At 39.7% G+C, this 24,127-nt stretch overlaps 1 protein-coding gene across 2 annotated transcripts in view; it reads left to right on the top strand.

The window, feature by feature from the left end:
• PIK3C2A (phosphatidylinositol-4-phosphate 3-kinase catalytic subunit type 2 alpha) overlaps window positions 1-24,127 on the top strand; it is a 50,027-nt gene that overhangs the window by 17,045 nt on the left and 8,855 nt on the right. For both annotated transcript variants that reach the window (XM_082192824.1, XM_082192823.1), the window contains exons 6-28: window positions 67-178; window positions 2,386-2,465; window positions 2,571-2,634; window positions 3,570-3,713; window positions 5,042-5,084; window positions 5,167-5,377; window positions 5,468-5,590; window positions 6,450-6,617; window positions 8,434-8,542; window positions 10,067-10,209; window positions 12,380-12,568; window positions 13,198-13,291; window positions 14,318-14,412; window positions 15,226-15,406; window positions 15,503-15,607; window positions 16,862-16,954; window positions 17,357-17,486; window positions 18,092-18,228; window positions 21,108-21,277; window positions 21,683-21,839; window positions 22,294-22,403; window positions 22,589-22,796; window positions 23,698-23,822. In XM_082192824.1, the coding sequence (XP_082048950.1) occupies window positions 67-178; window positions 2,386-2,465; window positions 2,571-2,634; window positions 3,570-3,713; window positions 5,042-5,084; window positions 5,167-5,377; window positions 5,468-5,590; window positions 6,450-6,617; window positions 8,434-8,542; window positions 10,067-10,209; window positions 12,380-12,568; window positions 13,198-13,291; window positions 14,318-14,412; window positions 15,226-15,406; window positions 15,503-15,607; window positions 16,862-16,954; window positions 17,357-17,486; window positions 18,092-18,228; window positions 21,108-21,277; window positions 21,683-21,839; window positions 22,294-22,403; window positions 22,589-22,796; window positions 23,698-23,822 (2,991 nt within the window). The remainder of the gene's footprint in view (window positions 1-66; window positions 179-2,385; window positions 2,466-2,570; window positions 2,635-3,569; window positions 3,714-5,041; window positions 5,085-5,166; window positions 5,378-5,467; window positions 5,591-6,449; window positions 6,618-8,433; window positions 8,543-10,066; window positions 10,210-12,379; window positions 12,569-13,197; window positions 13,292-14,317; window positions 14,413-15,225; window positions 15,407-15,502; window positions 15,608-16,861; window positions 16,955-17,356; window positions 17,487-18,091; window positions 18,229-21,107; window positions 21,278-21,682; window positions 21,840-22,293; window positions 22,404-22,588; window positions 22,797-23,697; window positions 23,823-24,127) is intronic.

The following is a 24,127-nucleotide window of genomic DNA, read 5'->3' as shown; positions in this document are numbered from 1 at the left end:
GAAAATCTTTTAGAAAACGTTTTGCAAATTTGAAATGGTAGGCAACCACATGCATTTCTTTTATAGTAAGCACGGTGTAGGAAGCCATGAATACATTCAGAACTGCCGAAAGTGGGACACGGATATTAAACTGCAGCTCTTGACCCGTAATGTTATATGCAGAGATTTGGCACGAACAGTAAGTACAAAGTGAACACACATTCTCAAAACAACCTGACTTTATTGATTTCATGTGTATTATTGAGGTTGTGCACATTCCTTGCTCTCTTCTTGTAGCTTGGAACTGAGGAAAAATATAACTTGTTTTCATTATAGTTATAAGTGAGGATTAAAAAACATTGCAGCCTCTTAACTGTTCAGGAGCAGGGAGAAATAAATACTTGTTGCTAGTGATTTCATTTTATATATTCTGTAATATTTTGTCAGCACTTCCTTAAAGTGTTAAAAGAACTTGATAAAGCACTATAATTCCCCCCTCCCCTGCCATCTACTGCATCAAGTATCTAATTTTCTTTTATAAGACAAGCCAGTTCCAGATACATAGAATGTTAATCTTGGTTTATTGCTGTTTTTAATTTTTTAAAAATGTCTTAAATGCCCATTTTAAACTGTTTTTACTTTACATTATATTGTTTTGTGCTCTCTTTGTAAACCGCTTTGAAGTTGTTGGTTTTTGTTTTTGTTTAGAAACAAGCGGTATTTAAAGTTTATGAAATAAAGGAATGAACAAAAAAAATTTAGCTTATTTCTTGAGTTAGGAAGGTTCTTTCACATTGTTATAGTGAATAAAAATTAGTCCTACTGAAATATGCTGTAACATATCAATAGATATTAACAGTGCTTTAAAAAAAAGTTTAGGGGTTTTGACTCAAGAAAATCACCATTTTATAGTTCAAATCAGGAAAAATAAATACAGTAAATGGACAAAAGTACAAAGATTCACAAAATGTTTCGGGGTGTGCGTACCCCCGCATACCCCCTCAGAAAAAACCACACTGGATATTAATCCAGTTAAACAGCAGACATTTCTTCCGTCGGGATTCTTCTTTTGCAGATGATGGGTTCCAAATTTATCCAACATGTCAAAGATCAGAGCACAATTCTTACTTAGAATAGAGCTATTTTTTGTCACCCAGTTGTTAAATGGTATTGTTGCATGTGTCATAGTATAATGTTAGTGTAGGTCTTAGGAAAGTTTCTGTAAAATGATCTTCAGGTGTTACTTAACATTAAAACATCTTAGCCATATATATAAAACAGCAAGTAGTCTTTGTTGGAGAAGTAAGATGCCCAGTGCTAGATGTTTTACACATCTTTTGGAACCGTCATAAATTAACAAAATTTTGGACTAACATTAAAGAAATTGAAATTCTCACAGGACATACCATGCCAAGGGACCAATTGAAGCTTCTTTTTGGTTGCCTATGGGCAGCAGGGAGATGATCCTTTATTAAGTGCATCCCATATCACTGTTTTTATAACTGGAACAAAATCTGGCCTCCAAGTTTGGAGGACTAGCTGATTAGTTTGAGATATAGCTTGCATGGTTAAATTGACCAATATTATTCAGTTCAAAAAGGGTAGGCACAACTATGATTGTTTTGTTGAAAAATGGATTCTTCATCATCTGTGACAAGGGACAAATAAACTTAAATCCGTATGCTTTTTTCGATTCTATAAGATCTTTATTTACTACGTTAAACATAACCAACTTTTCCTCTCCTTTTTTGCTGTTTTGTTCTGTTTGTACATTGTTTAAAAAAAACAAAGAAAATAAAGCAACCTTAGAACAGCAGTCATCACAATGAATAGGGCTGAAAGCAAAAAATGCAGGAAATTCCTGTGCACATATAAACGTTTTGTACATATTATGGAGCTCTTTAGCACCTGGCCTGGGGCTTTTTAAAGTATTTGTAGAGGTGAAATAGGTTCATTGGAGAGCTTAAGGGCTAACAGTGCAATCCTTTTCATGTCTGCCCCCAAGCAAGCCCCACTGAGTTCAATTAAACTTACGTATTCCTAGGTCAGTTTTGGCTTACCGCCTAAAACATTAGTTAACCTGAAATGGATTTTACAGTAAAAAAAAGTGAGTTGGCTTTCAAAATTCCTATTTGGTTCACTGCTTCATGGTGAATAGTTAATAGAATTTGGAGAGTAAAAATATTGGTACAAGTTTATAGACATTGTGACAAACCCTTAACTAAAGTATTTGAAGGTAGATATTTGTGCACTTTATTCTTTAAAGGAAGAGTGGGGGGAAGCCAAAAATCTCATTTGCTAAACTCCAGACAAATTGCTGTCCATGTTTATATTACTTTTTAGAGTTCCTTTAGAAGAAACATGCAGTTATAGCCTTCAAATAACTTGTATATCTCTCATTTTTAGGAAGATGATGACAGTACACCTGTGGATTTGACGAAGCATCTTTATCATGTAGAAAAGCTTTTCAGAGAAAGCATTCAAAGGTAACCACTGTCATAACATCCTTTGTATTGAAATGAATTACCTCCAAGTTGTCAGTATATTTCTTTTACAAATGCATATAGTAATACAATCATTGTTTGTTTCAGTCAGTCTCTTGAAGAGCTGTTGGAAGCTTATCATAATCAAGTCGATAAACTACTTAAGAATGAGGTAAGCATTATCTCTTGCTGCACTAAACTTACTTCTATGGTTATAAAAAAAATTCTTCCAGTAGCACCTTAGAGACCAACTAAGTTTGTTATTGGTATGACCTTTCATGTGCATGCACACTTCTTCAGATACACTGAAACAGAAGTCACCAGACCCTTACATATAGTGAGAGGGTGGGGAGGGGTATTACTCAGAAGGGTGGTGAGAATGGGTGATTAGCTGATAGGTGTGGTAAACCTGTTGATGACTGTTAACGACTGCAATTGGTCTTACAGGAAAAAGCAAGGGGTGAGATGGCTAAAAATATTTTTTAGCGGATGGCGCTGTGATCTAAACCACAGAGCCTAGGGCTTGCCAAGCAGATAGTCGGCAGTTCGAATCCCCGCAACGGGGTGAGCTCCTGTTGCTCGGTCCCTGCCCCTGCCAACCTAGCAGTTCAAAAGCACGTCAAAGTGCAAGTAGATAACTAGGTACCGTTCCAGCGGGAAGGTAAATGCCATTTCCGTGTGCTGCTCTGGTTTGCCAGAAGTGGCTTAGTCATGCTGGCCACATCACCCAGAAGCTGTACGCCAGCTCCCTCGGCCAGTAAAGTGAGATGAGCGCCGCAACCTCAGAGTCGTCCGCGACTGGACCTAATGGTCAGGGGTCCCTTTACCTTTAATAGTAGTAGAACTGGACTATTGCAGCTTTCCCCAAATCTGCTAAGTCTCACCACCATGGTCCATACTTCCCCATGTCCACATTCCTCCACATTAAAAACGAATAATGGTGCTCGTGTGTATTTTTCAGAGTACAAATGAGAATCCATATAGATCTTTATAAGGGGCTATACACCCTTTGCTGGACAGGGATAGCTTGGCTGCTGTGAGTCTTGTTTTCATACCCACACAATTGGACTCCTAATTCAGGACTCTCTCATGTGCTTTTCTCACCAGAACCAGACTAAAGTTGTAGATCATATCATTAAATCTGTTCGGAAAATTTGCTATACATTGGATGGGGTAGAGACTCCTGCAATTACAACATCTGTAAAGAAGCTAAGAAGAGCAGTTAACCTTCCAAGGAGTGCGAGTCCTGAGGTAATTGGTTTGCCATGTTTTGTTCTTTGTACATGCTTTGTGAGATATAAGGAACATTTACTCCCATCCCTCGCATTACCTGCAGACACTTTGATAGGGCAAATTTGGGAAAGACAGGTTTTTGTTTCACTAGCCAAGAAGCATGGCGTGAGGTAAATGGAAAATGTTTCTTCTTTATTCTTTTGAGGAGGGGGGGGGGAACTATTTGTTTTGGAGCATGGTGAATTTTGTCCTTCTGCAATTACAGCCTTTGAAGAGACTTGGGGCAGTGATAGTGGTGACGTTCCTCCTCCCATATCCAATTCTGTACTTTTACAGTGGAGGGTAAGAGGGCAGAGAGAACTGTCGCATTTACAGTAGGTGACAAGAAACCCATATTTTGCCTCTACAGAAGTAAAGAAAGAAAGAACTATTATGAAGTTTTCATAGGATAGCTTTAACAATCGGTTCGATACCTGAATACCGTATTTTTCGCTCCATAAGACGCACTTTTTTCCTTTAAAAACTAAGGGGAAATGTCTGTGTGTCTTACGGAGCGAATGTGTGGCCCCTGGGGTTGGGGAAACCCGGGCTTCCCCCGCCAGCCTTGACAAGCTTTGGAAGGCTGCGCGCAGCCTGTCCGCTTCTCCCTGAGCTGCTCTTTGGGGCTGGGGGGGGGGGGCTCGGGCTTCCCCCGCCAGCCCTGGGAGCAGCGGGCAGGCTGCGCGCAGATGCCCCACACTCCTGAGCAGCTCTGGGGTAGCCCGTGAAACCTCCGCAGGGCTGCGGGATGAAGGCTCCCCGCTGCCCTGCAGAGGCTTCACGGGCTACCCCAGAAGCCAGAACAGCTAGAGAGAGCGCTGCGCAGTGCTCCCTCTAGCTGTTTTAGCTTCTGCCTTAGCAGCACAATGCCTCCGCAGGGCAGCGGGGAGCCTTCATCCCTGGCTTTTGCGGGAGGTGGGGGAAGGGACAGAGCGCGGCTCTCTCACTTCCCCCACCTCCCGCAAAAGTGCCCAAGAGCTGCGCTCCCTTTAAAGAGCCGCGTGGAGTGTGTGTGTGGCTCTTGGGGGGCTTTTCCTCCTTGGGGAAAAGTCTGCAAGCACTGCACACAGGCTCCACGTAGCTTGTGAAAGGGAGCGCTGAGCAGAGCCTGGGATGCATACAGGCTCTGCTCAGCACTCCCTTTAAATAATATTTTTTTTCTTGAATTCCCCCTCTAAAAACTAGGTGCGCCTTATGGTCAGGTGTGCCTTATGGAGTGAAAAATATGGTAACTTTCATTTATAGTATAGCGTAACCAAGGGTTTTCACATATGTGAGGTTTGTGTTTTCCATATATTATTGCACAGGTGTCTTTAACATCTTCTGATGAGACTAGCAAGAATGCAGTTGGTAAGTACAAAACTTGAATCTAATTTTGTCTTTAATGTTTGTTTTAATGGTTACCTTCCTAAAGCAAAATGTTTCATTTTAGGTGCCTTGCAACTTGAAAACCCTCTGCAAACCAGCATAGATCAGCTGACCTCAGCAGTATATGCTCTTCTTCAACTCCACTTGAACTCGTGCAGCAGTCCCTTAAACACTCCAAAGATTCAGAAAAGCACTAAAGAAGCATGGACTGCCACAGAGCACCTCCAGTTCACAATATTTGCAGCTCACGGAATCCTTAGTAGCTGGGTCTCTGTGTGAGTAACTAAAGCAAAACGCACCTTTTATCCCAGTGCGCACGCATCAGAATGTTTTGATTCATCATAATGTTTGTCTCCCTTTTACAGTTATGAAAAATACTATTTGGTTTGTTCTCTTACCCACAATGGAAGAGATCTTTTCAAACCTGTGCAGTCCAAGAAGGTTGGCACTTATAAGAATTTCTTCTATTTGATTAAATGGGATGAATTGTAAGTGGTGATTTTTGTATTTATCTGACTCATAAAAATATTATGGTTTCTCAGAGCAGTAGCTATCACATCCCCTGAGATTGTTAATTAATGCTACTGATTCTGTCAGACCACATAGTTAATGTCTTTCATTTTCTATGCTCTTTCAGTGCATGAAATTCTGAATAGTTTACCAGGTCCTTCAGCATAATTTGCATAGATCCTTCCAACTTTTCAAGATAGAAATAACTAAAAATAAAATTGGTGTTGTTCTACTCTTCAGTTATTAATGTATTCAGCTGGTGAAGAAAACAAGGAAGGAAGCTTGCAAGCCCAGGTCCCATCCCCAGTAATGCCTTGGGGATCAAGCTGCTTCCCACACAATGGAAATCCCTATGCAGAACTGGGAATTTCCTCATGTGGGAAACTATGAGGAATCCTGTGTGAAGCTGATGGCATATGAGACATGTGCATACAACCAAGTAGGCATGTGCTTTTTCCCAGATGGCAAACCATTTCTTACACCAAAGTGATGGATGTTGGAAATAGCCATCACCATATTAAAAGCATGGCTTTACAAAAGTCAGTTGATTATTCCTGTTCCATTTCTCATCATGCTTCTAATGACTCTGTTTCTTTGTCACTAATGTTTATAAATATTGCATGAAATATTTTGTCCATGTAAGAGGGGTTTCCTTTGAAGTATGGTGAGGGTTAGTGAGATTTGCAATAGTGCAATTGTCTACATTTAGTTGGCAATGGAGAATAAAGCACTGTTTTAGCAATGGGGGAACTACGTATTGATCTTCTTGAACATATGATATATTTTTAAAGCATAGTAGTCAGTAATTCCTAACGATTCTATTTCCTTGTTTTACAGAATAATTTTTCCTATACAGATCTCTCAGTTGCCATTAGAATCCATCTTATGCCTTACCCTCTTTGGAATATTAAATCAAAATGGTGGTAGTTCACCAGATTCCAATAAACAGAGAAAAGGCCCTGAAATGTTGGGTCAAGTTTCCTTACCTCTTTTTGATTTTAGGCGGTGAGTATTCAAAATGTCTTCTGTGGCAAATAGTATAGTTTTGTTAGAGAGAGGTTACCAATTTTAATCCAAAGAAAATAGAGTTGAACCTAAGAAAATGGAAAGAGAAGTGCATTATATAGGTGGGATGGGCTCTAGATAACGGTCACCTCCTATTTTGAATAATATATTTTAAATACGTTTATTCTTTGGAGGGGTGAAGTGATAGGCTGGCTCCATGTTAAGGATTGTGATACTTTTGAATACTGAGTGGTATTGATTGCAGTCCTGCATATGGACTGATTAAATCCCTGATTCATAAGATTTCAGCTATTAAGGTTTTATCACCCTAGAAATTCCACTACTTGTACGAAATTCTCTAGGTTCCCAGTACATTGTCCAACCAAATGTAGTTGGAAAGCAGTTCCCATCATCCTTGACCACTGGCCATGGTGGCTAAGGTTAATAGGTGTTGGGGCCCTCCAGATGTTTTTGGTACTACATGTTAGCAACCGCAGAGTGAACTTAAGGAATACTGCAGGTACAGCCTTTTTTCAAGTGGGCATTAGAACACAGTCAAGTTGGTTGTCATCCTCCACTTGCTAGAAGGCAGGAAAAAACATTACCACTTCAAAATAACCTGTAGATTACTCCTGTCTTGGAGTGGCAGTTTGTTTTTCTAGCCTTGCTTGAAGCAGACCTGATTTTGCTGGTGCTCTTCTGCCCCAGTCTTTTCTGGCTCATTGTGTGTGCAATCTGTGATATTCTAAGTGTAGTGAGTGATTCTCTGTTGTTGTCCCTCCCCACGCCACCCCCTGAGGACTCTTCCTCAGCATTTGTGTCTTTCATTCTGAGCCATTTCCCCCTCAGTGTCTGTCTTTCTTTGTTTTTCCATTAATTATACAGTTGATTCTTCTCTCTCTCCCTTCCAATTCTTTCCTTTGTCACCAAATTGTACAGTTGCCTATCTATTGCCTTAACCTCAAGTTGGGGGCTTCCTTACTTATTAATTGTAATTTTCTTACCTGGGTTCAGCCTTCAATTCCTTTCTTTAATTATCCCTCCTGAATTAATTCAGTTTTACTCTTGAATGTGTGCATGAGGCAGCAGCATTGTCACTGTGAGCATCCTGCATGACTGTGTTCTTCTCTAGGGTAGCTGTCCCGACGGATGGGCGACATCCTCAACAATTCCACTCTAAGATGTAGATTGCCTTCATAAAACATCTTTCAACTTCTTTAAGGTTGCTGTGTTTGTGGCAGATGCATCTGTGGACACAGCCCATTTGTGTCTCATGCTATGGCAGCGGAAATAGTAGCAAGACGCATTGTGTGAGGAAACTGATCCCAACTAGACTGATCTTAGCAACAGATTTCTTTTGATGGCAGGGAGCTTGTGGGAAATGACAATTCATTAGGTGACATTCTCATAGAGATGGATAAAAAGAAGGCAGTGCCATAAGAGGGATGATAAGGCTCCTTTTTGGTGCTTCCATCCTTGTCAGACTTTTCATGCCTCGTGTTTTGCTTTCAGAGGTCATGAATTTTGATCTAATAGGCTACTAAAGATTTCAAACCAGAGGTCCACAGTGCTCAAGACTTCTGAAAATTATCTTTATAAGCATATGGGAAATTATCTTTATAAGCCTGATGATGCTGAAGTATATGAATCAGGTCTTGGATGATTCTATGAACAAAACTTGTTTTTTCTTCCTAGTAATAACTGCTTAAGTTGGCTCCTTATTTGATTTCTGTCCTCGCATTCCAACTGCTATCATTTTGTAACTGATAGTTCTTTCTCTGCACAGAGCACTAAATTCTTGGTTTTGTGTCTGTAGAATGTTGACTTGTGGAACAAAACTTTTACACCTTTGGACACCTCCCACAAACCTTGTCCCTGGAGCGGTCCATAAGAAAGGAAATTTAATGGAAAGAATAGTATTGCAGGTAATGCTAGTTCCCTCTTAATTGCTTTTAAAAGCTTTTATACCCTATGCTGATTTATTTGAGTAGTAATAAATGATCCCTTCACAATCTCATGTTCTTTAATCCACAATGAAAATTTGAGTGCTGTATCTCGTCATTACTTGGACTCATTTTGCAAAACCTTGAGAGGATATATCTGCCCTTTTTCTGCTTTAGCCTTTTTGTATATGGCTGTGCAGTCCATGCACATATAAAAGAGTAAAATAACTGCAGAGTGATGAAGAAATATGAAAACTTCTGTGACATAGCTTACCTGTGAGGGTTTAGACTTAAAGGTCTCTGTCTGAGGGATTTGCACATTACAAGTTCTTATACACACAATCCTTTTGTGTGTGCAAGGGTGAGTGTTTAATGCAGTTTATCATCCTGATAAGCATGCTAGGAAATGATTGCACGGATCACATTCTCAGTATGCTGTAACTGCAAAAATATACATAGATCCTTGTACTTGAGTATGGACCTTTGCATCCAAAAGTGTGATGCATAATGTCTGGCCTATACATACAATGTAATGAGATGGTGTAGTAGAGGCAGACTGTAGTACTTCAAACTGCTGGCAGCCATAATACTTTTGAATGTGCCCCTATGTAAAAACAAAAACTAAAAAAAATTAACAGAAAGTTAGAACCTCTCTTCTTAGTACTTCAGTTACTTGTAATAACTTCTAGGGAACATTTTAAAATGGGCTTCTCTACTTGTAGCTTCATTTGGTCGATTTTGCATTCTAAGGTCCGCTTTGCACATCACAGTAAAGCTATTTTTAATAGTCTGGGCACATAACACCAATCCTGGCCTGACTGCACCGGCTGCCAATTAGTTTCCAGGCCTAATTCAAAGTGCTGGTTTTGGCCTACAGAGCCTTATACAGCTCAGGACCACAATACCTCAAGGATTGCCTCTTCCCATATAAACTGATCCAGACCCTGCCGTCATCATCTGAGGCCTTTTTTCATGGTCTCCCTCCTTGGGAGGTCTGGAGGGTGGCAATATGAGAATAGGATAATTCAGTAGTGGCTGTCACTTGTTGAATGCTCTCCTCAGGGAGGTGCCATCATTACATAGATTTAGGCACTAGGCATTTCTTTTTACCAGGCCTTTGGCTCTTAATTATCTGTGGTGTCCTTGAGTGGGTGGGGCATTTTAATCCAGTGTTTTAAAAATAGTTTGTCTTTGAGATTCCCCCCCATGCCAATTTTAATGTATATATTTGTTTATATATTGTAAGTCACGTTTTGCAATGACAAACGTCATATGGAAACTTTATTATTATATACTATATGTATTATTTGTGAGAACACTTCACACTAAATGTTCCTTTTCATATTTATGGTCTGTGGCTTTGATGTTTTGTTACTTTATTGTGAGGGGAAAGAGGACAAAAAGTGGGTGCTGGAAATGAGGTCATAATTAGGATGTAGAAGAAGTTCTCTGAGTTGCCATGTCATAGTTTGCGTCAATAATAAGTTTACTTTTTAAATTTTTCAGATTGATTTCCCTTCCTTATCATTTGATATTGTATACAAAATTCCTCAAGCTGCAAACAGTACCACATGTCATTCCATAGAAACATTGGGAAAAGATTCAAGAGAGCGTCTTCTTTCCATTCTTTCCAAGGAGGGTACACTTGGGTATGTTGCATTGCGTTAAGCGTGGTTAGTCATCATGGTGCCCTCCAAATGTTTTGGACTTCATATCTCATGAGCTTCAGTTAGTACGGCCAATATTCAGAGATTATGGGAGTTTTAATCCACAATACATGAAGGACTTCACTTTGATTATCCTTAATATTAAGAGTAGTGGTTTGCCTTTCTATATAATTATCCTACAGTCACCTTTTAATTTAATATACATGATCAAAATGTTGCACTTTATTAGGATGTTGAGTTTCTCTGTCTTCCAGTTTACAAGTCCTGACAAAATTATCTTCATGTCAATGTAGATGCAGAACAATACTGTATTTACACACATTTGAATCTCACGTCTAAAACTTTCTTCTTTTGTGTGCGAGACAACTTGAAACCTGACATTCTTTACAGAAAATACTCATCAGAATACCATAAAGCATGCTGCCCATCTGTACATTGCCATAGCTGGCAATCATCCCTGCTTTTTTGTTTTTTATACAGCTTGTATTTTGACTGGATTTTTGGTGATCTGGGGAAATCTTGTCTTTTTATCGTCCTGTTTGCATGAAATACCGTATTATTTGCTCTATAAGACTCACTTTTTCCCTCCTAAAAAGTAAGGGGAAATGTGTGTGCGTCTTAATGGAGCGAATGCAGGCTGCACAGCTATCCCAGAAGCCAGAACAGCAAGAGGGATTGCTGATTTCACTGTGCAGTGATCCCTCTTGCTGTTCTGGCTTCTGGGATTCAGAATATTTTTTCCCCTGTTTTCCTCCTCCAAAAACTAGGTGCGTTTAATGGTCTGGTGCGTCTTATAGAGCGAAAAATATGGTAAGTGGCAAAAAGCTGGGAGATAGTGTTAGTGCCTCCCTAAAGCTCCTCCTTTTAATATTTTTGAGTCTGCAGAACCTGTTGACTTTTAGTACCTCAGAATAATAGAAGGGTCATTCCATGTCAAATGATCCAGGGACTTTTACCTTACAATTTCATATTGCTTTCATTTTCAGTTACCTAAAAGTAATATAAGAGAAGCTACCTGATCTCAGTTTTAATTTTTTATCTCACCCTGTTTTTGAATTATGAGCGTTTGAAATTTCAAAAAATTGACAATTTTGGCCTTTCTGGACTACATAAAAACCTTAAAATCTCAGCCCAGGACTGAAACCCACCCTACCCCCAATGTCAAGGCCAGGGCTTGGGCAAAGCCCACTTAAGCAGTTTCCAAAGGTCTGTTGGGAGCCTTTGAAATGCTTCACAGAGTAGGGTGCAAAGGATGGCAATCCTGTTGGGGTGTGTGTGTGTTCCTGGTCTGGGTGGCCCCCCCCCCATTCATTTCAAGACTTTTCTCCTTTGAGTTTGGGACTTCAAAGCAGCAAATCCCCTGACTTCATTTGTGACATCAGGTGATTGTCAAATTTGACCCGTGAGGCAGATCCTAGTAATGATACGGCCTTTGGAGTCAAAAGTGTTGCCAGGGACTGGAAAAAATGGAACCTCTGCTGCAGTGGATCTTATCTCTGACTAAACATAGGGATATAATAAGGTTTACTTGCTGACTTTTTATGGGGAATACAGTACTTTTTAGCGGTATATGGAGCAACCATTTTAATTTCATTTGTGGCAGAGTGTGGAAAGCAATGGTGCGTCAGCACTAAAGTCTCCTAGCATGAATTCAACTCAAAAGCCTTGCTTTACAATTCTGACTGTAGCAGCCTTTTTCCTGCTTGGGCCTTTTGCAACAGTAGAGTATAATACAGTGGTACCTCTGGTTGCGAACGGGATCCGTTCCAGAGGCCCATTCGCAACATGAAAAGAGCGCAACCCACAGAGGTGTGTCTGCGCACGGGCGGGTCACGATTTGCTGTTTCTGTGCATGCGCTTGACGTCATTTTGCATATCTGTGCATGCGTGAGCGGCAAAACCCAGAAGTAACCCTTTCCGGTACTTCTGGGTCACCACGGGATGTAACCTGAAAGAACGTTACATGAAGCGGACGTAACCAGAGGTACCACTGTATTGTGTTCTGCATGTCCTAAACTTTGCGCCTGTTTTCTTCCCAAGGGCCATGCATTAATGACCGCTGTGATAACCATAAATATATTGTCATGAACTAATAAACCGTTTTGTCTTTCTTTCTTTCTTTCTTTCTTTCTTTCTTTCTTTCTTTCTGTAGATTGTCTAGAAAGGATAAAGCATTTTTGTGGGAGAAGAGACATTATTGCCATACAGAGGCAAGCAGCCTTCCAAAGATATTGGCCAGTGCACCAAACTGGGATATGACAAATCTGTCTGAAATATATTTGCTGCTTCAGCAGTGGCCTCCCTTACCTCCTCTGACTGCATTAGAATTGCTGGACTCCAAGTAAGTAACAAGTTCTGAACTATGTTGTGCTATTCTCTTCTTCAAGTGAGAAGTACAAGTCACATTCATAATTCATTAACTTACTGTTTGCAGCCACACAAATGTGTCCTTGGAGACTGCAGATGATTAAATGTGCATCTTGCAAGGCTTAGGGTTTATAAATTGCTATTTTTTTTAGTAGGCTTGTAGCCTGATTACAGTGGTGCTGTGCCAGTACATAAGTGGGTTGAAACATGGTAGTCACCTCAGCAGAACATTACAGTGTTAATGTTGACATTGGAAGAATGTTACATAGTTTTGCAGGCAGATTCACAATTAGGAATATCCCTTATTGGTACAATCAAGTGTCTTTCCTGTTGTGTTATACTGTATGTACTGATTTAGAGAGTCACAGAATGACAGTGCATTCTGAGAAACATTTCAACAGTCCCCATAAGGAGGTGAGGCTGCAAATTCTCAAGACAATTTTCTTTGTTCCCTTGCAGATTATAGCACATTTTATATATACCGAGAACTGGTTTAGATTCTTCATTAATAAAAATAATTATTTATTCCAAAAACCACCAGGGAAGTATGCTCTTGTCAAAGTTAAACGAAACGCTGTTTGTTACAGATGTTATGCTTTGTAGCTTTGCAGATCAGGAAGTAAGAACAAGAGCTGTGCAGTGGATTGAAGCAATTAGTGATGATGAACTTGCTGACTTTCTTCCCCAGTTTGTGCAGGTGAGATGAATGACACATTTAAATATCTTGAAAGCGAGGGGGCAGGCAACTTGGCATTTACTAATTGCACACACAAAAATATGGATCATTTTGACGTTCTGAAAGTATAGCCTTTAGATACAGTGTTATTTAGTCCAATAAAGTCAAACTATGGTTTGTAATTTACCTGGTGTGATTGGCAGTAGCTTTTAAAAGACAAACTGGACATCCCTCCTTTTTTTCCTAACCATTTTCATGCATTCCTGGTTGCTTTTGCTACCCCTTTAATATAGACACCCTCCTTCCTTCTTGGCAAGGGCCAGAGAGAAGGGAATACTGAAGGATTAATGCCAGGCAAGGCTGTGTGCATACAATACTGGAGAAATATTTCCAAGGCTGCAATGGAACTCAGTTCTTTGGTTCCTATCTAAAATGATGATAGTGAGCCTGCCCAAATGCTAAGATCATTTGAGACCATTTTCAGTGCCTCCTCCCCACAGCTTCTGAAATTAGGCAGGCAGTGACTGAAGAGAAGCCTTTTCCATCTGTGACACCCGACATGTGAAATGTCAAGGGAAGCTTTCCTGGTGCCTTTTTAATTTGCTTAGGCCCATCATATAATTAAAAGTGGTTAATTGTTGCTGATCACAGTTTTTATTGCGTATGCTAGTTGTTGATTGCCCATTTGCTTATAAGCCAGTATAAATTTTGATTTATACTTAAAATTCGTGTTTTGTAAGTTCTATTTTTCATTGTTATGGGAGGTGTCAAACAAAAGGGCAGATATTCTAAATAAGTACATGTTTTCTGAATGGATAGTAATTTAATCTGTGCTGAATAGCTTTACATACCAGGAATATGGTTATGGGAATAGTTTCCCCCTTAAAATACCTGTAAAACTACATGTGTCTGGTTGTAGTAAGCCACCTACAGTTGTGTTCATTGAGTATTACAACTATATTTTATACTAGTTCACTGTAGCCCCTCAAATAGACAGCTGCTTTAATAACTATGTTGGTTAAAACTTGATCTCTCTTATATATTTAGGCACTAAAATTTGAAACCTATCTGGACAACGCTCTAGTCAGATTCCTTTTGGCCCGAGCATTAGGAAATATTCGAATAGCACACTATTTATATTGGTAAGAATATCTACATTCTTTTTGTTATCAGATTTTTGTTCTAAGATTTTATATTCCCAGACTTTAGTTAGTCTGAGAATATAAAGGATATTATTATTATAGATCACAGTTCATTATAGCGTAGAAAAAGACCTGCTGCCACCACTGGAAATATTTTTAATTACGTGTTCTGAAAAACCAGGAGTGTACTTACTTTATGATGCCCTGGGCTGCTGCTTTCTTTTCCAGCAGGCTAACTTATAGTGTAAAGTACCACATTTTACATCAGCCTTTCTCATACTAGTGCAGTTAGTTCATCATTCTGTATCCTAAGCAAGATAATGCTTCATAATGAAAACCCAGGTACAAAGGGTAACAAAACGATAACACCAATTTAACCTCAAATGTAATGTTCCACTGCAAATGTAGTGGAAGTAGCATGGCCCTGAACCCAGAGATGAAAAGTAGTTAATCTATAACAACACTTTCTCTAAAAGTCATTGATAGGAGTCTTCTGTGGAAGCTGAGAACCCTTTTCTGCAGTACTAGAGAGAGCATCTTAACTTTTAATTCTCATTTCCTTGCCCAATCCATGGCATGTTTACTCTGGTGTGATTCCCACTGCCTACACTGGAGCTTACTTCCTTGTATTTAGGATTGTAGCCTCTCTCCCTTCACACCTTTTCTTGCATTGCTTGTGTTGTATGTGTCAACTAATACTGTGTTCTGTGGCACTTTATAATCTAGTTACTGCAGCAGAAAATTTAGTAGCCTACGGAGGGTGTGCGTGTGTGCAGTTTGTGAAGAAAACTAATCTAATATGTAATATTTCAGGTTACTGAAAGATGCCTTGCATGATATCAAACATGGTGTAAGGTATGAGCATATCCTTGGTGCCTTCCTTTCAGTCTGTGGCAAAGGATTGAGAGAAGAGCTGGAAAAGCAAACAAAATTGGTACAGATTCTGGGAACCGTAGCCGAAAAAGTAAAACAAGCAAGTGGATCTTCCAGACAGGTTTGTTACATTAGGAATATATATTTGTATGTGTATTGCTAATTAAAATCACTTCTTAATCCAGGTAAATTTTAACCTTGTACTGTTCATTAACAGATTGTCTTACAAAGCGGAATGGAGCGTGTTCAGTCCATTTTCTTAAAAAACAAATGCCGTTTGCCTCTCAGTCCCAGCCTTGTAGCTAAAGAACTGAATGTCAAGGTATGGTGTGTGTCTAGATTTCTAATCCAGTATAATATGTATGTACTCACATTTAGTAATACATGCAAGAATAACCAGCAGGAAAGAGCAAAACTGTTTGGCGGGCATAGGGCAAATGACTTGAAACTGTAAATGATTAAAACCATTGTTGGATGAGACGAAAGGTCAATCAGCCCAGTTTCTAATATTAGCCAGACAAGTCCCTCTGGGAAGTTCACAGAATGGCATGAAGTCAAGCACTCCTCCCTTTATCTCCCTAGGATATGGCACTTGGAATCATGTTCCCTCTGTATATAGAAGTTCCAGTAATAACCAGAAGACAGAACCTAAAATTCTCTGTATGGGAATTTTCGGCACAGATTTTGAAAGTGCTAAAGAAAATAAGACCACCATAATTAGAAATATGCATAGTGTTTGCATAATCTCATCTTGACTTCAGTGCTTTGTGAAATTTGTAGACAAATACAGTCATACCTTGGAAATCGAACCGAATCCATTCTGGAAGTCTGACTTTCAAAACGTTCGGGAACCAAGGCGCGGCTTCCAAGACAGGAAGCTCCTGCGGCCAACCAGAAGCTGCAATGGATGTTCAGGTTCCAAAGAACGTTCGCAAACCGGAACAATAACTTCCAGGTTTGCAGCGTTGGGGAACCAAAATGTTTGTCTCGCAAGGCGTTCAACTTCCAAGGTACGACTGTACCGAGGTACCATTGTACTAAACTGTGAAATAAATTTGCGTAGGTGCACAGCTGTAGGAAGAAACAGGAAGTTGTTGAAGCCATACTCCTTTGCAAGTCCCCCCCCATGCATTCATGAGCGCAGGGTAAAGCTTTTTTTTTTTAATAAAAAAAGATATATTGCTAATAAGATACAAAATAAGTAACAATAAAAGGAGGGAGAATGAACAATATAGATAAATATGTATAGTAAATGCAAGCAGATTTTTTATTTAAAAAGCTTTATAATACTGTTGGAACATACTTTGCTATTTTTATAATGAGGCACTAGGGTTAGATGATACATTTCACATCTCTGTAAATCTGTCATCCTCACTTCATCAATATGGCCATGAGAAATAACAAAAAAAATACTGCTTTTAAGTTGGGCTTCTGTATCCTTTGTGGTTCCCTTATTTGCTAGTTTAGCAAAATTAATTATAATATTTTCTTGTAAGGATAGTTGGAGCTCTTTGGTTGCCTTTGTATTGCTAGTTAGTCTGCTGTTGCAGTAATTAATGTAAATTGTATTTTGCAGGCATGTTCCTACTTCAGTTCTAATGCAGTACCTCTTAAACTTGCTCTGGTGAATGCAGATCCCTTGGGAGAAGAAATTAATGTCATGTTTAAGGTACAGTTTTTCAGCATGTGTTTGACAGACATATTTTTGTGGTAACATAAATTTGATAAATCTTTTAAAACTAGTTAGCTTTATGATACATACCTATGGCATGTATGGTTATTGCAGTAAAGTAATTGGGTGGGGGGCACCAATACAGCTACTTGCCAAGGGACCCTAGGTATGCCTCTGAAGGAGATATAGATGGCAACGAAGCCCTGAGCACAGAATGCTGTTTTCTGAGGTTTTTCCAGGCCTTGCCCATTCATCTTCAAATAAGAAGTACTGAATTTTCTAGCCAAACATCCATTTCTGGTCTTGTGTAGAAACGTAGTTGACTATGCACACCCCAGCTTATGACACATGTCCTGTTGAAAGTCATTCTCTCTATTTGCATCCTTACTTTTGTTCTAGGTTGGAGAGGATCTGCGTCAAGACATGTTGGCGCTGCAAATGATAAAAATTATGGACAAGATCTGGTTACAGGAAGGACTGGACCTGCGGATGGTTATCTTCAAGTGCCTTTCAACTGGCAAAGATAGAGGTGCACACCGTTTGTAGTTCCCAGAGCATAATGCCTTCCATGCCATCTAGATTTTGGTCTGCTTTTCGTGTCTGTTCCCAGTGGGAACACGGCTTTAGCATGATTGCTCTAAAGCCTGTGCCTCAAAAGTATGTCTGCATTTGCAGAGCAAGCTAGAGGAGCACCTTGCAAGTGTAGTAGTAGCATCTTTGGGGGATGACATAGACTGAGCTATCTGCAGTTTCAGCTGTGTCTGAAATCAGTTTGATAAAGTGTTAACATGGATGTAAAGGAAATTCTATCCCATATGAAGAAATCTCAAATATATGATTGGAGAGGAGAGCTAAAAATTGTAAGGATTCTGCTGCTAGCAGCTTCTAAGTCTAAAACTGTTAATGTCTTTTTGGTTATCTATAAAGTATTGGTTTGATTTAAAGTTCAGTTTGAATGAGCACGGGTACAAATATTTCATGTCACGCAACATTATTTGTCAGCAAACCCTTTGGATTCACAGAAGTATTTCTTTAAAATGTTTGAAGTTAAGACTTAATTAAACCCATTCTAGAAATAGAGTACAAATCCTGTATGCCTGACAGTAAATATTTTTTTTGCTTATTGGATTTAAGGTTTGGTGGAGCTTGTTCCAGCTTCAGATACACTTAGGAAAATTCAAGTAGAGTATGGAGTGACAGGGTCCTTCAAAGATAAGCCCCTTGCAGAATGGCTAAGAAAATACAACCCTACAGAAGAAGAATATGAAAAGGTAACTTGAATATGCAACTGATTGAAATTCATGAGGAAAGAACAGGTGCCAGGGAAACAGACATGGAGCCAGGCCACCTCTCCTCCTCCCTGCCCCCTGACTTTTCCTTTGCACACCAAGGATTACTGTCTGAGTCCTGCTTCCCTCTTTCCTTAGAAGAGCCCTACTGTGTCAGTCAGAAGTTTATCTAGTTCAGCAACCTGCTTCTTGCAGTGGATAGTCAGATGGCTTTATGTTTTTCATAAGCTTTACATTGTTTTAAAGTATATTTTATGTAACCCATTCAGTGAGCGGGAGGCTATAAGTAAATATGGCTTCAGAACATGAACTGATTATGATAATGTAAACTGCCCTGTGATGTTTGGATGAAGGTACACACACACAAGAATGCTCCAACTACCGCACAATTTCACTCATTTCACATGCTAGCAAGGTTATGCTTAAAATTCTACAAGGAAGGCTCAAGCAGTATGTGGACCGAGAACTCCCAGAAGTGCAAGCTGGATTTAGAAGAGGCAGAGGAACCAGAGACCAAATTGCAAACATGCGCTGGATTATGGAGAAAGCCAGAGAGTTCCAGAAAGACATCTACTTCTGCTTCATTGACTATGCAAAAGCCTTTGACTGTGTTGACCACAGCAAACTATGGCAAGTTCTTAAAGAAATGGGAGTGCCTGATCACCTCATCTGTCTCCCGAGAAATCTCTATGTGGGACAAGAAGCTACAGTTAGAACTGGATATGGAACAACTGATTGGTTCCAAATTGGGAAAGGAGTACGGCAAGGCTGTATATTGTCTCCCTGCTTATTTAACTTATATGCAGAATTCATCATGCGAAAGGCTGGGCTGGATGAATCCCAAGCCGGAATTAAGATTGCCGGAAGAAATATCAACAACCTCAGATATGCAGATGACACAACCTTGATGGCAGAAAGTGAAGAGGAATTAAAGAACCTTTTAATGAGGGTGAAAGAGGAGAGCGCAAAATATGGTCTGAAGCTCAACATCAAAAAAACGAAGATCATGGCCACTGGGCCCATCACCTCCTGGCAAATAGATGGGGAAGAAATGGAGGCAGTGAGAGATTTTACTTTCTTGGGCTCCATGATCACTGCAGATGATGACAGCAGTTACGAAATTAAAAGACGCCTGCTCCTTGGGAGAAAGGCGATGGCAAACCTAGACAACATCTTAAAAAGCAGAGACATCACCTTGCCAACAAAGGTCCGTATAGTAAAAGCCATGGTTTTCCCAGTAGTGATGTATGGAAGTGAGAGCTGGACCATAAAGAAGGCTGATCGCCGAAGAATTGATGCTTTTGAATTATGGTGCTGGAGGAGACTCTTGAGAGTCCCATGGACTGCAAGAAGATCAAACCTCTCCATTCTGAAGGAAATCAGCCCTGAGTGCTCACTGGAAGGACAGATCGTGAAGCTGAGGCTCCAATACTTTGGCCACCTCATGAGAAGAGAGGACTCCCTGGAAAAGACCCTGATGTTGGGAAAGATGGAGGGCACAAGGAGAAGGGGACGACAGAGAATGAGATGGTTGGATGGTGTTCTTGAAGCTACTAGCATGAGTTTGATCAAACTGCGGGAGGCAGTGGAGGACAGAAGTGCCTGGCGTGCTCTGGTCCATGGGGTCACGAAGAGTCGGACACGACTAAACGACTAAACAACAACAACACACACACACACACACACACACGTACACGTAAGTTATGAGATGTAGAGTAATCGTTGCTATTGAGAAAAGGGCATAGCTCAGTGGGAGGGCACATATATTGCATACATAAAGTCCAGCTTCAACCTCTGACATCAGAAGCAGAGATAATGACGTCAATGTTTAGATCCTAGAAAATAGCTTCTGTCTGAACTAGATGGACAAGGATGTTACTTAAGGCAAACTTTATTTTCTTGAGGAAAAAATGGTTAGTAGGCTTAGCTTAATTTTTAAAACTAAGATGCTAAATATTTATTCTAGCATTTATTTATTTTAAAAGGAAACTATTCTATTGTGCCTTGGGGTGGTCACTTTGGTGCTGCTGATGCAGCAGTTTGACTTCACCCCCAGAGGCACATTCCATTGTCTCTCGAGGCAGATGGATGCCAACCAACTAACCAACCAGATTCTGTTGTGATGTTTAGAAACTCCTGTTGAAGTACGTAACAGGTTTTTTAAAGCAAATATTGCATATTGGAAAGAAAAGGAAGATCTACAGTAACTTTATTACAGTGGTACCTGTTACATACGCTTCAGGTTACAGACTCTGCTAACCCAGAAATATTACCTCGGGTTAAGAACTTTGCTTCCGGATGAGAACAGAAATCGTGTTCCAGCGGCGCAGCAGCAGCAGGAGGCCCCATTAGCTAAAGTGGTGCTTCAGGTTAAGAACAGTTTCAGGTTAAGAACAGACCTCCAGAACAAATTAAGTTCTTAACTTGAGGTACCACTGTACTATATTACTTTGATACTTTTTATTCTAATTTTAGTGCAATTTTTTCGTTACACTTCCTAATTGCGCATGTTTCCTATTAATTTGTAGAAGCCATTTTACTGTGTGCCTTAGTACGTTTTTAACTTTTCAGGTTTTCTCACCCCTAACCCTTCTTAACACTGCTAAAACCTACTTGCAACACCTGGCACAAGATGGTGCTTACTCTTTTCCAGTTGATCATATTACCCTATTAACTTCTCAAAAATTAAGCAAAACTTAATACAATCCTTAAAAGTCCCTAATCATGTTCTATTTGAGTGACTGGCAGTTCTGCTACCACGCTTGACCTATATATGATAAACCACAGGAGTATTCTCCAAGTAGTAAATTAGTAGTCAATTAGATTGAATCTAACTTAACATTTATTTTTCCTTATACTAGGCTTCTGAAAACTTCATATATTCTTGTGCTGGGTGTTGCGTGGCCACCTATGTCCTAGGTATCTGTGACCGGCACAATGACAACATCATGCTTCGAAGTACAGGACATACATTCCATATTGATTTTGGAAAGTTTTTGGGCCATGCACAGATGTTTGGGAGCTTTAAGAGGTATGATTTCAAAGTAAAATTTGATTCTTCACTATACAGCTAACTTTACAGCTATAGTAATAAATGGTCTTGAAAAGATCGATAGCTTTCTGTGGCAGTATGCTCTGTTAGCTGTAACTTTTCTTCCAAAATAATGTTAAATATGACAATGTATGATTGCCATACAGACTCTGCACCTGATAAATAGAGCTACATTGATCTTATTTCGACCTATGAAAATATACAAAGAAGGGAAGGGGGCTGTGGGCCACTGATACACTCTGAACCATTTGCTTACAGCAGTTGCTTCCTTCTCCATTTTGCACAATTTGCAGAGTTCCTGTGAAATTCCCTCAAGTTAGAAGTTTAGAAAATGAAATTTCAGTACTTAAAAATCTGTATTTGATTTATCTCTTCTTTCTAAAGGGATCGGGCTCCTTTTGTGCTGACATCAGATATGGCCTACGTTATCAACGGTGGTGAAAAACCTACCATCCGTTTCCAGTTGTTCGTAGATCTCTGCTGCCAGGCTTATAACTTGATAAGGAAACGAGCCAACCTTTTTCTTAACCTCCTATCACTGGTAATAGTTTTTGTATTGTTGGAGGTTTCGCTAAATAAGGCAAGAGGCTTCCTCTCCTCCTGCAGCCTCTGTTCCAGCCTGTCCCTCAATCTTCAGGGCATATTTTGGAAAAGGGGGTGCAGGATGCTGAAGCAGAGAGGAGAGGATGAGGAAGTTCTGTTTCTGAGAGGGGAAGTCAATTGTGCAAGTGGGCTTGTAACCTTTGGATGTTTTCAAGTGAATAGTTCTTGTGCTTAAAGACAACTACGTAGTGTTAAATGCAGGAAACTGCAGATTAAATTTATGTCATAATGACTGCAGTAATAAAATCTGGAAATGCTATTTTAAAATATAGTACTGGTTTGGGTTTGGTTTGGTTTGGTTTGGTTTGGTTTGGTTTGGTTTGGTTTGGTTTGGCTGTACCAGTGAATAATTGATCTTCTCCATTTTTAAAACATATCTGTTCACTCTATAGATGCTCTCTTCTGGATTACCAGAACTTACTGGAGTTCAAGACTTGAAATATGTCCAGGATGCTCTTCAACCCCAAACTACAGATGCTGAAGCTACAATTTTCTTTACAAGGTACTACTTTTTTCCTTTTTACAAAAACCTTATTTATGCATGTTCATCAGTTTTAATAAAGTAGGTGTGATCAATTCTGTGATCTATGAAAATAGTTTTCCTTTTTACTCCAATTAAGCAAATGTACTGTACATCTCAAAGGAAATGAACATGATCTGATTTCCCCCCACTTTTTTGTTTTTTAGGTTGATTGAATCAAGTTTGGGAAGTGTTGCCACAAAGTTCAATTTTTTCATTCACAACCTTGCTCAGCTGCGTTTTTCAGGCCTGCCTTCCAATGATGAGCCCATCCTCTCTTTTTCTCCCAAAACGTACTCGCTTAAACAAGATGGTCGAATCAAAGAAGTGTCTGTCTTTACATACCATAAGCGATACAACCCAGATAAATATTATGTAAGTATGTGGATCCATATGGTGTCTTAAGATTTCCAGGTTTTGCCATTTTTCATTTTATTATTGGTGCAACTTGCAGAGTCCTGAAGCTGTTGCTTCTCCACAAATATTGCCTATGTATTATCTAGGAACTTGACATCAGGTTCATCAAGACATTTAACTGTGGGGTGAAATAAGTAGTTTGTTACTTTATTAAGAAAGGTTCCAGCAGAGAGGCAGTTGGCCATGGAAAAGCTCCCTTCATACCATAACGGGATAGACTCTGAAATCCTTGTTCTTTTGCCTTGCATGCTTCTGCAGATCAGGAAGCCATGGCCAGTTCCTGTCTGCCATCGTTCAGTGTTTATATAACAGCTTAGCAATACTATTTCAACAGCTCAGGATCCCAGGTTATGATCAGTCTGAATTGCGTTGTCCACAAATCTAAGTGCCAAGCTTTAATTCCACAATCTAACATTACAAGGGAAGCATTTCCAGGATAGCGTCATACAGTAGAAAATGAATTCTGTAAATGTTGGGTGGGCCTGCTCAGCTTTTTTGGCTTCCTGTTCATATACATAGTGTGCACACGCACCCTGTCACAGCAAACATAAAACCAATGTAACCTTGAAAATAGCTTGCAGCCTGTCACTGCTGCTTTCCTCATTAATGAAACTCCGCTTTCCTGCCCTCTTAATGCAAGAGCTTTGAGGAGCTATAATTCTGAGGAAGAAACGTGTATACACACTTGCAACACCTGGTACTGACATTATTATTGTTCTTTTTGTGTGTTTACACGCTAGAGACAATGACACTATCTCTTTGCTTTCTTTTGTTGGATGATGGGAAATAGATAAAATAAAGAATTTATGTGTGTGTGTTTTTAAAAGTTATTAAAGTGTGTTCCTTTCTGATTTGGCAGATCTATGTTGTCAGGGTTTTAAGAGAGGGGCAAAATGAACCCACGTTCATTTTTCGGACATTTGATGAATTCCAGGAATTCCACAACAAGCTTGGCATCCTATTTCCTCTTTGGAAGTTACCAGGGTAGGTTCCTAAAAACTCAATTAAATATAAACAAAGTAATTTGAAATCCACTGAGCTTTCACGTTTTGCAACAATTCAATTTTCTCAGTAACATTAAAAAGTGGACATAGCAATAGTCCAACGTGTAAAAGCTATGCTATCCCATGCTATCCCCATCAGCCATAGCCTTTCCTGTGAACTGAGGCTCACTTCCTGGGATTATACACAAGTGAAGTGTGAAAGTTAACCTTTTATGAAATACATTTCCCCATGCATGCAGTACTCTTAAATTCCAGGAGCTAGGCTGTGAGTATACAACACTTTGT

This window comes from Podarcis vaucheri (genome assembly GCF_965113315.1).
Source record: "Podarcis vaucheri genome assembly, chromosome: 1".
Classification (NCBI taxonomy): domain Eukaryota; kingdom Metazoa; phylum Chordata; class Lepidosauria; order Squamata; family Lacertidae; genus Podarcis; species Podarcis vaucheri.
This window is presented reverse-complemented; position numbering and strand designations above follow the sequence as displayed.